The following is a 14,448-nucleotide window of genomic DNA, read 5'->3' as shown; positions in this document are numbered from 1 at the left end:
ATTTCATATTCCTGCTGCACACAGAGTGCCTGTGAGGATGTGTGGCATGCACAACGGCGTTTGCATGCATCGAGTCTTATATCTCCTGCGTGACACGGAGGGTGTGTCTGTAATTACTATGCTTTGTGCTGCAAGCGAAGAATCTGACTGATGCTGCAGCTAATGAAGCAAATGACGCCCACAGGCAACAGTGCAGCAGTGTAAAGAGAGTTTATGCATGTGTGTACGTACAGAATACACATGTCTCATTTAGAATACAGAAAGCATTTCTTATGTCTCCTTGTCTGTGTGTATTTTTCCATTGGGACAGAACTCTGTTTTTGTCCATGTCTATTGCCGTTAGATTACAGGCAAATTCAAAGGAAATGCAAAGAAATGGAAGAAGAGATTCAGTAATGCAACAGTGTCCACATGTTGTACCCATTTAACCTTTCCATACAAAAGTCTACAGTCATGTTTTTATCTTCCCCATAACACAAGCTGCGCTCCATTCTGTTTTCTTTTGTGTATTGATGCCATGCATCTCCATTTCCTGTTACTAACTGACTGACAGGCAAGCCATAAGCAAATTACCATATTAGTTGTGGACTTAAGTGAGCAGCAGCTAACATACTAGAAGCAGAGAGAGCCAGAGGCAGCGCTCCATCTGCAAGACTGGCTCCATTAGCTGACAAGAGAGATTAGCTGACCTGCCGACATACTGGCTGATCTTTGCTGATATACACCGCAACACACATGAACTCACATGCACGCAAACACTCACACATACAGGGAATCTGATACACTATTACATGAGGGTAACAGCCCTGTTTTTGATCATTACCGAGGTTTTACCGGTCAGTGATCTCATAACCTGATCTCCTTCTCTTTTCACATCTGTCATTTACACTTGTCTTTATTTTTTACATTTATTTCTGTTCCGTCTTTCTCACTTCTCACTCTCTTTGTTTTCACTTTCTATTAATTTTTCAGACTTTTTGTCGTCAACCCACCCTTTGATCTCCCGCCGGTGTTGCCCCTGTTTCTCTTTGTCAGTTTTCTTTCCGCCGTCCCTCCTTCCATCCATCCACCTCTCTGTCTTTCTCAGCCCTCACGGATGTCTTAATGAGTCCACTCCCTTCCCCTTGAATTATTCACCACTTCTTTTATTCTACCATTCCCATTGTGTCTTAAGGGGGAAAACATCAATAAATAAATCACACCAGAGGTAGCTGCATTTGCAGTCTTGGCAATAGGAGGGATGACTGTCTGTGTGTTTGTGTGTTTGTCTGTGTGAGGAGACTTTGGGAATCTTGTACTTCTGTTTTGCATCTAAAATTTCAGTTGGATAAGTCTGTGAATGATTTCACCTCACAAATCTTTGAGTAACTCAAACACATTTCTGCCAAGCCTTTGTGTTTTGTCTGTTAAAGTGTGTGTAAACAGTAAAGACATGAAGACATTTAGTATTTGCACTTAAGCATGAATGTGTGTGTATGTGTGTGTCTGAGGGACGGCCTGTCAGTGTGCGCCAGCAAATGACTGAACGTGTGTACGTGTGTGCGCATATCTAAGTGATACCGCAAACCTGTTAGTGTCCATGTGTGTGAATATCTGAATTTGTATGTACAAGGGGGGATGCTGCGTGGAGACCCTGTTGTCATGGTAACCAGGAGAGAGAGGGAGGGAGGGAGAGAAAGTGGGCGGTTGCCCTCACGGCTCTTCTGACAACCTTTATTTTCTCCAGCTTTGTGTCACTCCAATATTAACCTCTAACCTTTGACTGAACGAAGGGGGGGGCGGGGTGAGGCGGGGTCTTCCAAAGAGGTGCAGGCGTTTGGAATATGAGGAAAATTTGGCGTGCACTCTATCGCTGCATTTGACAGTAGTGGGAGTAGCAAAGTATGTAATGGCCAAGCTTATGCTAATAGTGGTATTGATAAATGTGCTGTCTGTATACTCTGATTCCAGATAAGCTGTAGCTCTGCAGCTTTTTTCCTCTGGTAAATTTCCATTTGGTGTTGACCATGGATCATCGGTCTTGAAACACATACGCGTTGGCCTTTTAAACAAAGAGTACCATCAAGAGGGAGATATTGGTTTCCCACTGTGCTGTAAAGCCCCTTTTCCATTAAAGTTGCAAATATTGAATTAATCAGCCGCGTTGCCTATTGTCCAAGCCAGAGTGCTACCGCAAGCAGTTTATTAAATTGATGGAGAGAGAAAGCGTTGAATAGAGAAAGAGGAGAAGGAGAGGAGAGGAGGAGGGACTCTGAAGTGTACTGTGAAAAGTGATCGGAGGGGAATTGAAGAAAGCTTTTAGTGTCAGCTACCAGGGGGGCTGAGAGAGGAGAAGGAGAAGACTGATAAAAAGGTGACAGGAAAATGGGCTCTCATCAGCCTTGGACAGTTCCTATTATAAGTCTCTGCTCCTAAGCAGAAACACTTGGAGAAAACGTGAAAAAAGCTTGTAAGAAATGCAATCTTCACTGCGGTGAATGATGAAAGACGTCTGCATTGCGAAGTGAGCTGTGGAGCCGAGTGGAAACAGGTAGCCAGTGTTATTTCACATGATTTGTGGTATTTTTCTGCTGTAGCGACAAAGTGGGTCTGAGACTTGTCTCACTGCAACAGGCTCATGCATTAAGTATGACCCTGCCAGAGAGAGGAAGCGGGGAGGGACGGAAGGAGAGAATCAGACGGCCACACCAAAGACACCAGGTATAGATGGACGGCATCAGTCTGGGACCAAACCAAATGTATTGCGAGGGGTGGGAATGAATTATGAATTTGGGTGAATTTAGGGCAAATTGCGCCTACAGGAAGGGGATTTCTATGAATAATTCACTCTGTAGGGGGCCTGATCATCTACCCCCCGCCAGGATCACCTTGTTTCTAAGCCCCCCCCCCTCACTTTTACTATCCATTGACCCTTATAATCTCTCACTGCCTTTCTCCTGTAATTCCAGTCCATTTGCCTTAGTGAGCGCTCTCTTTTTTCATGGCTACATCACTCCCCTTCGTCCTCCTGTCCCTCTGTCCGTCTCTTTTCAGCCTGATGATTCACCAGACAGACGAACCCTGGGGGAAGAGTAGGGGGTAAAGGGGGGCATGTATTCATTTATTTTTCTCCCCCCGCCTCCCTTATCCCGCATCCTCTCCCCCTACACATCTTCACAGCTGGAGGTAGTTAATATTTAAAAGCAAGGCATGACAGGACACGAGACCTGCACACATGTTTGAACATGCACATGCACACGCAAACACAAACACACACTCGCTCGCACACAAATCCAGTAGAGCAGCACATCTGATCAAAGTACAGAGAAGCGTTCAGAATTGATATCTGCGTGACTCACTGTGTTGAGAGAAAATACACCACGCTGCATTCATCAACATCGCAGCTCCTCAGACTGATATGTGAGGATTTCAAGCAAACAGTGAAAGTCTCACATGTGTATGTGGGTGGTTGGCACGACGGGGATCAGAATATGCGTGAATCTCAGAACATGATTTGACTCTTGAGGTTTGATCTTGTGTGTCCTCAGCCTATTCAGCACTGGAAAGTCCTTGGCAACGCCCAACATGTCTACTCAATCCTAATCACTACATTTTGTTGCGCATAGAAGGATGCAGTTTTCTGTCTATTAGATGACAAGGTGGGCACACGCCACAATGATGTGCAGCAATTAAATTCTGCTTTTGATAGTGAGACTAACAGCATAATACAACATGCTTGGCTTACTTGTATTTTTGTAAGCAAAAAGCCTCATGCAAGGAATTCATGAATAATTGAAGGAGTAGCAAAATTGGCTTGTACCATTTGCCTTGTTTGATACGTGGCCTGTCGGCGGCTAATTTTCTGCCGTCAGTCTTTCTTGCGGGAAACAAGGAAACAACCACGCCCTCAAGTCTCAACACAGCGCTGCTCATTCTACAATCTCCCTGTGATTGAACGACTTCTGATGGCGCCTGTTGACGTCCCAGCGGTGATAATAGTTTTTAAAAGCACTCAGGAACACCATGATGGGTCATCTCAGCCCAGCTGCAAACAGTCATTGTAGGAGTGACCTTTGACCCTGTCCAATGAAGCAGGTAAAGGGGCTGGGATTGGATCTCTGACAGCTGCACAGCAGACACTCTGAAGAAGTGAAATCAGGCATCTGCCTCGATGTCAGTGGCTCTCACCCCTGTGATAATGGAGTGCCACAAGGCTCCATGCCGTGCACACAGCTCGGTCCGTGTGTCCGTGTGTGTGTGTGTGTGTGTGTGTGTGTGTGTGTGTGTGTGTGTGTGTGCGTGTGTGTGTGTGTGTGTGTGTGTGTGTCAGGCCACATCAGTCTGTGCTATCAGCATGTTTGTGGTGGCTGGGTAATCCTCATTACATGGCAGCCTTCCATGCCACTTCTCTCTCCCTCTCTCTCTTGCTGTCTCAGCCTCTGTCTCACTCACTGTCCCTCCTTTACAAACCCTTCCCAACCCATTATAGTGTTCCCCTTTACTGCTCCTACTCAACATGAATGGAATATTCCTTGGCAAGGTCGACCTGCTGACTGGAGCCCACTGGACCGTGCCCTTTTATTTGTCTGATCTCTTCTGTCAGACCACTGGAGGTGTGTGTGTGTGTGTGTGTGTCTGTCTGCCTTCCTTTCTGTCAGTCTATCCATGCATTACAAGCTTCTTTGTATGTCTGTTACTGCCCATGAGTCTCAGCGTATGTGTGTGTGTGTGTGTTTGCCAGCTTGTGCATGTGCATCACACTCCCTTGGTGAATTGTGATTGGCGGCATGACAAGCTACGGCGCGCCACATCGTTAATCAGCGTCTTGCTTTGCTCCACTTGCATCTCCCTCTCTGTCTCTTTGGTGGGGGGTGGGGGGCACTGATAGGCAAGCTCCCACCTTAGATCACATTAACACTCACACTAATACCCTGACTAGCCCCGCTTCATTCATCTGCTTCTAATGGTATTTTGGAGAGGCCTGTTTAGGGCCGGATCACTGTAATTGGCCGCCTGTCTCCAGAGAACCAACAACCAATTAAAATGGCTGATGGAAGGACAGGAAAATAAGAAGCAGAAGAAGAGAAACAAGAGGAAGAAAGTGAACAAATGATGCGCACTGATTGGGAGAGCTTGCACGTGTGTGTGTATGTATGCGTGGATGGATAGGATTAGTGTCACAGCTGCCACCCTTTGTCATCCCTCCTCCTCCTCCCCTCTTTCCACATCCCTCCACTCCTCCCATCACCTCTCACCCCCCCTCCACTCTGCCTCTCTCCTCCTTCCCCTCCGCCTCTCCCTCTCCACTTTCCTCCTCAAACCCACTTTTCCTCTTTATCTTCCCCTAAAGTCCTCCACCCACATCGCCCCTCCTTCCTCTCCCTCTCTGTGTGTTTGTTGTGCCATTCTTCTGACAAGGCAAGCAAGTTAGTGTAATGGCTCATTTAATCCTAAAGCCGTTAGTTTAAACTGCCTTATTAAGGGATCAGCTTTTGTTTGGTCTTTAATTTAATCTAAATTGGCTTTATTGATGTAGACAAATCCCATATTCCTGTTTCTTTTTCTTAGATGTTGTTGAAAAGGTTGTTCACAGAGTGACGTGGAAAAATCCAAAGTAATTACCCGGCCGGCCATTACTCACTGTAAATCCGTCTCTCCGTCCTTTTCTCACCTTCCACTCTTCTCCATTATCTTCATCTCCTCACTTCTCTGACCTTCCCCCTCTCTCCAAGGTCACCCATCACTCCGCTGTGGCATTGCCAGCAAACAGAGCGGTGCGGAGCCAAGACTCTTTCAATCAGGCTGCCATTATTGCAGAGCTGCCAAACGGGCAACCTCTCTCTATTATCGCCATTTTCTTTTGTCTCACATGTACGTCTTAATCATGGTGCGCTATAACAGTCCTTTGTGTGTGATACTGAGTAGTGTAAACAGTCAGCGGGCTGCGCCACGTGGTGCTGCGGGGGAGGATTGCCTGCATGTCATGGCGTGGATTGGATCCAAGGGTACAGATGGAGAATGGACAGACTCCTAGCAGGGGTGGCTCGCCTTGCTCACCATGACTGATAGCATCTTTATCGCACACTTATCGCAGCACCATCACCCAAACGCACTATGAACTGTTCAGTTTGTGCAAGCAGCTCTGAGCAGTCAACTTAATTATCAACTATTTGTTTGGCTGTCTTGCGTATTATCTGATTTGACACTTCATCCATCTGCATTTGTCTGTCCACAGCCCATCTGGGAGCTGGGAGGCTCTGTTCAGCTTCTTGTTGTGGTATTCTGTCCATCTGTCCTGCTGACTGGTCCTTCCATATGGGACACTGGCTGTGTAATTAACCAATGAGAGATCTTTCTTTGTAGGAACAGGTTCAGTGATCGGCATTGTTGGTGTCATTGTTGAATCTTGATTGGCGTGTTAACTCCATGTCCTAGTCTGTCTATAGGTCTGACCACATGGTGCACGGTAATTTTTCTCCCATTCTGACACATGGCCCCCTCTCTGCCCCTCCCTCTTGCCCCCCCCCTTTATGTTTCAGAGAGGGGACCAGCAGGAGGGCGTGGACCTGACTTACAGAAGAAAAATAAGAGAGAGGAAAAAAGAATAAAGACAAGAGGGACCAAAGACGTACGAGGCAAAGCCAAGGCCTCCTGCGAAAGAAACATCGCCTCACACTTGCTCTGCACAAGTGTGTGTGTGTGTGTGTGTGAGGTTGTCCTCTGTGTGCATTTTACTGTACGTGTGCGTGAGCAGGTGGGACTTTGATGGGACTTTGAGCAATGCCTCACACGCAGCGACAGCAGGTTGGCAGTAGGGGGCAGTGCTCCTCATGCCTCCTCCCCCTCCTCCTCCTCCTCCTCTCCCTCGCTGCCCAGCCCAGCCAAGCAGCCATACACATACCCTCCAACTGTGAGTACAGATTCATATCGTACCATTCATAACAATGGCAGCTGAATGCTTCCATGAGGTTCAAAGATCTATTTGTTGTGTTAATTACATTGTTGATTCATCAAAGCACGCTAATAATGATCTTTCATCATGATTAATTAGTGCAAATGAGCAGAGTGAACATGTGTTTCTCTTTCAGTAACCTCAGTATTCAGGGTTGGATTGTGCTATTATGCTTGAAATACTACACTGTCTGAGGTTTCTTTGGTTAGCACTCATCTGTGCCTGGTGTGTCTAATTACTTTGTAATTGAGCCCCTCATTCTGCATTGATTAGCCCCACTATTGATCTGGTTTCCTTGGTGCAAACCAGAATCTGATTGCGGAGTAATTTAATCAACGATTGAGCTACACAACAAAAATCCAGCAAGCTTTTTCCTCAGTCGCTTTCATTTCTTCTGCCTCCTCGATGCATTATGTGGGCATTAGAAATACAACTGAGCTTGTGGCCCTGCAGCGAAATTGATCTTCATCTTCTCGGCTGCTGCCGGCCTACCCACAGAGCTCCAATGGAGGGAGAGAGAAAGAGAGAATATTGTTTCCACTGCTGCCTCTGTTCACTCTTTATCTAAGACTACTTGCAGTGAGTCACAGTCCTTCACCGCCCACGCAGCTTTCAAAAGTGTGTGTACAAACAAGCAATCGCACATGCGTGGACACACATGTGCTCACACACTCACAACCCGTAAATGTTGATGAGACACAGTAAATTTCCCAGTCTAATCCCAGAAGGGGCGAGGTGACACAGGGGTGAGAGGGCCGAGGAGGATGAAGGGATGATGATGAGGAGGAGGAAGGAGGAGCGGGTCAAAGATGTGAAAGGTCAAGGTGTCCCCTGCCTTTCAATTAGCAAGGCCCTGCCACGTCAATGAGAGCCACTGAGGCAGTGATTGGGATCAATAACGGAGATGCATTAGAATCTGTGTCAAGGAGGCTGGGGTCAAAAGCTGCACCCCATTACAGGAGACATTACACTGCTTTATCGTCCATGTGTCATAATTGCTGTTCAATTGTCCATCTATCTATCTATCTATCTATCTATCTATCTATCTATCTATCTATCTGCAGTAACTTTCTATGTGCCGGTTTTTCAATCTGTTTTGTGTTTAAATATCTTTCCCCTTCTTGTTTACTGCAACTAAAATCTTTTTTCCCTCATTGCCTTTTCTGTTGCCACCACTGTGGACAAACAGACCACATAACTGATCGTAAGTGCTTTTAACTTTGTTGATGTCTATCTGTCTTAATGCAGGTGCTGGCAAAGCTGGTTGTAAACACTTACACTCTGCCAGAGATGTTATTTTCCATCCAGCACACAGCAAAAGTCTTGTTGAACTGTGCTGCACATTAATGAATCTGGCATTAGTGTCCATTTGCAGAGTGTGCGTGTTTATGCATCTGTCATCGTGCATGTGTTTGTATGTGAGGAAGTGTGTATGTGTGTGTTGTACTCTGCGAATGTGCCTGTTTCTGTGTGCCTCGTTCTGTATTTGGGTGTGTGTTTAGCCTCATTGGCTCCCAATAGGTGAGATCCCCGTGAGAGCAGGGAGGAGGAAGTGTGAGGAGCTGCTCTCTGGAAGGAGGCAGCAGGGCTGTCAGATCAAAGACACAGAGAAATAAAGAGGAGTTAAAGCACTAAGCACCGGCTCCTCTCCTCCTCCTGTGCCAATAATGGAGCAGCGCCTGCAGCCTGAACTTCAATTTGATCAGCTGAGGACACGGGCTTATTTCTTCTATCAGTGGGAATTCTTTCATTAAATTCCCTCACTCTCCCTATCCATCCCTACCCCTTGTTTGTTTGTTTTTTTTCCCTCTGACTCTGTCTCCCTTTGTTCATTTTTTCTGTTGCTCTGCTTGTGCTCTGTCTTTGCTGCATTTCCATCCATCTCCCCTGTCCGCTCGGCTCTCCATCGCCTTCTTCTCATCCACCGCAGCGCCCCCCTCCTCCATGCTGTGTCCTCCTTTACCCATTTACCTACATAATGTAAATTCATCTGTGACTCGGGCTCTGTCTCTTTCCCTTAAAGTAAAATGAAAGACTTTACCAACAAGTACCAAGCTGTGACCTGTATCCTGCTGCACACAGCCGATGTGTGTAGTTACTGAGGCTCTGTGGAGAAAAAGATTTAAATTTCTGTCTATAAGTATTGAAAAGCAGAACATAAAAACACGACATGGGCAATAAAGCATGTGGAGGAATCAAACACGCTGGGTCAATACATTGTCACACAAAATCCCAGCATGTTGGTTTTTATGAGTCTGTTATCGAGGCTTTGCTTTATGGCTGTTGAGGACAGCGGTGACAGAGAAAGAGAAACCTCTTCTTGTGGTCATTACTTTCTCCCCTTTGAAATCCCTGCTTCATTTCCCCGCAGACTCATTCCCTCGCCCTCCCTGTCTCCGAGTCTCACCGGGGGCACTGTACCGTATATCTCTTTTACATGTACTCTCCCTTTTACATTATGCTATATCAATTTCCTCTCATCTCAACCCATTTTCTGTGCCTGCTCTCTTACTCTCACTAGTTTCCCCGGCCTACATTTCATCTCTTTCTCTGGGGAGTCTTTTTAAGTGATATTGACTGAATATACTTATCGGCAGCTGTTAAACTATGAAAATGAGTGGTATCTCTGGTTATTCTCTGCTGTTTGCTAAGCCTCCTAAAAGCCATAGCTACGTGTGTGTTACGATAGGATGATATATGAGTGCATGTCACAGCTGGAGCTATTACAGCAGCGTGCAGAATGAAAGCAGGTCATGTGAAGACTGCTGCACTATTTTTGGTGTATGCATGTGTCTTTATCTATTTTAACCATATAGGTGTGTAACAGTATATACACGCCTGCTTTTTAACTGACAGAAGTAATTCTGTTTTTGGTCCTTGCAGTCAAGAGGCCTCCAGTGATCTCCACACAGCCGGAGTCTGTCACCGTCTTTAGCGTGGAAGACCTCGTCATGAGCTGCGAAGCATCCGGCAACCCTTCACCCATGTTAGTCAGCACACACACCCGTCCACACAAACCCATAAAGTCTGGAGATGCTATATTAGTCATGGAGGAGCCTACCGGTTATCTTTTTAGACAACTGGGAACACTGACCTTCTCTCTCCTTGTTCAGCTGACATCTACATATTAGTATTACATGAGAGCACAGATTCTCCCAGTCAGAGTTCTCATTTCAACAAGGGATAAATGTCATTAAGCCCTCGAGCAATCTTTTCAGAGTGTCTTAGCTGCTCTGAAGTGGAAAACTGCTCCAGTTGCCAAGGAAAAGATGAATATCGCAATTACACAGTGCAATCTTATGAATCCCACTGTCGCATCTAGTGTAAATTTTGCAGTTATTCATTTGTAACCTCAAATTCACTGACATGTAAGGGCATTTTGTGGTAAAAACTGCTTTTTTCAAAGGCATGGAAATGATTTGTCTGACTTTGATATGTGCGTGAGCCCTCTGCCATCAGTGTTACTGATTTTTTTCTTCTTTGCTCAAGTTTCCGATGGACAAAGGATGGAAGGGAGTTTGACCCAGCCAGAGACCCGGAGCTGAAGGTATCTGAGCACCCTGGCTCAACCGCTTTCTACACACTCAGTAATACTATGGACACCCTGAAGCAGTACCAAGGCAAATATGTCTGCTACGCATCCAACGAGCTGGGGACAGCTGTGTCTAATGAGGCCATACTCCGCACTGATGGTAAGAACATACTGATGGCTGATTGATCCTAAAGCAACCACTGACCGGTTATTGAGAAAGAGTCACTACACTTTGACCGTTTAACATTCAAATTGACTGGCTGAGTATTTACTGATTTGTAATCGTTTGAGAGACAGATCACACCATTTGAAATAGCATCAAACTAATCAAATATCCTCTGAAATGTCTTCAAACAAGCTGTAACACATCAGAGGAGCTCCGTGTCTTTTATAGATGTCAGCTTCAGCGTTAGCGCTCCTGTGAGTGCCTTCAAGGTCCAGATTAGAAGCGAGCTGTGTTGTTGTTGGTTTTATCAGCAATAACAGAGCGATTTACAAAGCTGTGAGCGGAGCCGACGTTTAAACCGTTCCTTGCCCTGTTTTATAGAGAGCTCATTTGTTAGCAGATGGAAGCTCACACCGAGAGCTCCCGGTGCCGCCACCCAGAACATAATTACATGCAATAACATGATAATCAGCATATACTGATGTACACACAAGCACACGCGCGCACACACACACACACACGGACCCCTGGGCAAAAGGAAAGAGCACCTCTGTGTATCCATCCACCTGTGCGACTGGCTCTCTCCTGGGCAACCTCCTTCCTTCACAGTTTCCCTGACAACGGTTTCCCCAGAAACACTCTTGAGTTGATGTCATGTGAAGCGCTCTTCAGCCGCTCCTGTGGGGTTATCAACAATGATCGGTGAACACATGTGACTCACAGATTATGTCGTTCCACTTCTGCGAGACAAAAGACAACCTGGAGCCTTCTCTGAACGCACTTCCCTTCAAATCCTTGGAGTTCCTCAGATACTTCTCCTCATCCAGTGCACCGTGTATTTAAGTTGCGTTGTGATGTGGATGCTTCAGGAAATCTTGACATGATGCAGTAAATGTGTGCACAGGTGGTTGTGTACATGCTTGTATGCACTTGTGTGTATCTAAGCACACTAACAGGTGTGTATTTTCTCTCACTTGCCTCCCTTTAGCTCCTCCATCTCAGCAGAAAGAAAAAAAGGTCAGTGTGAAGTCCGAAGAGGGAAACAGTATTGTCCTGAAGTGTAACCCCCCGCAGAGCTCTATGGAGCCTATCATTCACTGGATGGACTGGAGTGAGTACATTACCTTTCCATCTCTCCTTCCATTACCTCCTTCCTGTCTCCTCTGCCACTTAGACCATCTATCCATACGTTTGTTGTCCACTTTTATCACATCATAGTGAAGTACTTGATTATTTAGTTCTGAAATAATAGGATCTTTTTCCTTTCTCAATGTCAAGAATATCCTTTCATGCATTTATCTATTCCTGACGTTTTTTTTTTTTTTTGAAAATGTCTTCAGTACCTTTTGTGGACAGACTCTATTCTCACCCCTATTCTCCGACATCTCTTTATCTTCATTTTTCTATTTCTCTCATCCTATTGTATCTCTAAGGCCTCCCTCTTATATTCCATCTTACTATTTTATTCTTAAGCTCCTCTGTCTCTCTCCCTCGTTTCTCATTTTTCGTCTGCCACTGTTTGTCATCATTTCCTCTCTCTTATTTCCTCCCCCCCTCTATCTCCACAGGTCTGCGTCATATCCAGCTGAGTGAGCGAGTGGTGGTGGGGAAAGATGGCAACCTATACTTTGCCTATTTGAAAACTGAAGACAGCAGGGATGACTACACCTGCAATGTCCAGTACCTGGCAACACGCACCATTCTGGCAAAGGAACCCATCACTCTCACTGTCAGCCCCTGTGAGTTTTGCTCTGGATCAACTGATCTAAGCTGATCTGAACCGAACTGAGTTCCAGAGATGCATCTTCAGGCTAAGGCTGCTTTTATTCAGATTTTAAAGTGTCATGGGCTTGCTCACCCTACGGATAATTGTACTGCCATATCAAGAACATAACAAATAAAACATTACAGGTGTCCAAACTTTATTCCAAAAATGGAGTTCAATGGGAAGTGCAGGCCACATTACATTATACAGTATGTATGTATGTATGACAGCCCCACTTCTGTTCATGTATTCATAAATGATATCTACTCACTTGAATTACAAAAAGATGTTTTGTACCTCTCACAGTGTCTAGACAAGTAGATAGATTTGGGTTTCAAGATATCTGCCTGTGAGATTTCTGCTGCCACTTCACTGACAAATTACATTTTAAAAATTCAGCAGCTACAGCTCTTTCCAGAAACGCTTGAGAGAAAGTACTGTCAACAGTTTTTAAAAGGACAATTTCTTTGCTGTAAAATACTTTAAATGAAAAGTTAAAGTCGGCGCTAGCGGCTCTGTGAGGCTGTACTTAGGCACAGTGATGATTGGAGCTGAATGCTAATGACAGCATGCTAACATGCTGATGTTTAGCAGGTATAAAGCTTACCATTGTTAGCGTGTTAGCGTTAGTGTACTGGTTAATTTGCAAAACGTGTTTTTTTAGTCTAAGAAATAAACAAACTGAACTAAGACCAGCTTAATTGCCAAGTCAACTCATCATAAAACACACTTCATTCAAATTCGACAGAAACAACATAAAACTCATCAAAACCATCTTGTTTTCCCAGTGTTACAACAATCACCAACTCTGGTTTGGTTGTCCGACTCAGAAGATTTTGGCTTTAGATGCTGCTTTTGTGATGAAGGGGTGACCTTGCTGTCGCTGCTCTCCCATGGCTTTCCTGTCCCTGCTTGCAGCTAACTAGCTGACGGCAGCACAACTACAACCAAAGATCCCTATAGAAAAGACAATAGTGAGCAGTAGTCAGCCAGTTCTTACACATTGTACCTTTGATGCGTGTATTTAGTTTTGTCATTAATTTTTAAAGACAGCCAGTACGGTGTGAGAGTAACATCTCCTTAAAATCAGTCTTCTTACTTGTTTTCTATATTTAAATAAATCCCTTTAAGTAAAATACTATATAGGCCTGTATATCATATTGGCACACACAAAGTGTGATAAATAGCATAACAATCTGTTGAGAGCAATTGAGGCCCCATAGTTAAACCAAAGTCAACTCACCCCCATGTGGTGGCATGTTGTGCTGACCAAAGCAGTACCGTATCCAGTAGACGGTCCCAGAGCACGCAGGGGGCTCATCGCCTCCTCAGTCCAGCGGTAATGAGATGCAGCTCACACTGAGTTGTGGCTGCCAGCATCTGTGGCCTAACTAGAGGTCAGAGAGATGAGTACATGTTAACATGAGACCTCTCTGTATGAGTGTGGGTTGAGAAAATCTGTATGATGATGCATTGTTTGAAAGGAAAAGTCTTCTCCACATGATTCCACACCCTGCATCTTTGTGCGTGTGTGTATGTGTGTGTGTCTGAGTCTCTTAAGTGGCTGCTGTGTCAGCAGCAGGGCAATTTGAAAATTACCCATACATATGTATGAGTCTTCCTCTCTGTCTTTGTGTTTCCACCTTTATTCCTCCAGCCAACTCCGTACTGCGGAACAGGAGGCCCCACATGATGAGACCGACTGGAAGCCACAGCACTTACCATGCGCTCCGGGGCCAGACCATTGAGCTTGAGTGCATTGTCCAAGGCCTGTGAGTATCTGTGTGTGCATATGTGTGTGTTACATCCCCCATCAATCAGAAAGCTTGAGCCGCTCCTTTTAATCAATCTTACCTGTCTCTCATCCATCTCTCTCCCCTCCTCCTACCTCCCTATACTTGCTTGACTCCATTATTTCTCTTATGCTGTCTCCTGCCAACTCTGCCTCTCGCTGTCTTCTCATTTTCATGCATTTCTTCTCTTCTGACCCTGCATGTCTCTTTCTTTCTTTGTCTGCCTTCTTCATTTTATGTCTCACTTTCAAACTGTATTCC

The 14,448-nt window shown here is 45.3% G+C and overlaps 1 protein-coding gene across 2 annotated transcripts in view; it reads left to right on the top strand.

Annotated features, from left to right (window-relative positions):
- The window catches only part of l1cama (L1 cell adhesion molecule, paralog a), a 40,440-nt gene that overhangs the window by 14,576 nt on the left and 11,416 nt on the right, over nt 1-14,448 (top strand). For both annotated transcript variants that reach the window (XM_076740179.1, XM_076740178.1), the window contains exons 2-8: nt 6,519-6,889; nt 8,121-8,135; nt 9,815-9,917; nt 10,421-10,623; nt 11,618-11,740; nt 12,198-12,368; nt 14,052-14,166. In XM_076740179.1, the coding sequence (XP_076596294.1) occupies nt 6,760-6,889; nt 8,121-8,135; nt 9,815-9,917; nt 10,421-10,623; nt 11,618-11,740; nt 12,198-12,368; nt 14,052-14,166 (860 nt within the window). In that variant the 5' untranslated portion in view covers nt 6,519-6,759. The remainder of the gene's footprint in view (nt 1-6,518; nt 6,890-8,120; nt 8,136-9,814; nt 9,918-10,420; nt 10,624-11,617; nt 11,741-12,197; nt 12,369-14,051; nt 14,167-14,448) is intronic.

Source organism: Chaetodon auriga, chromosome 10 (genome assembly GCF_051107435.1).
Source record: "Chaetodon auriga isolate fChaAug3 chromosome 10, fChaAug3.hap1, whole genome shotgun sequence".
Lineage (NCBI taxonomy): Eukaryota > Metazoa > Chordata > Actinopteri > Chaetodontiformes > Chaetodontidae > Chaetodon > Chaetodon auriga.
Note: the sequence above shows the minus strand (reverse complement) of the source record. Positions and strands in the feature narration are given on the sequence as shown.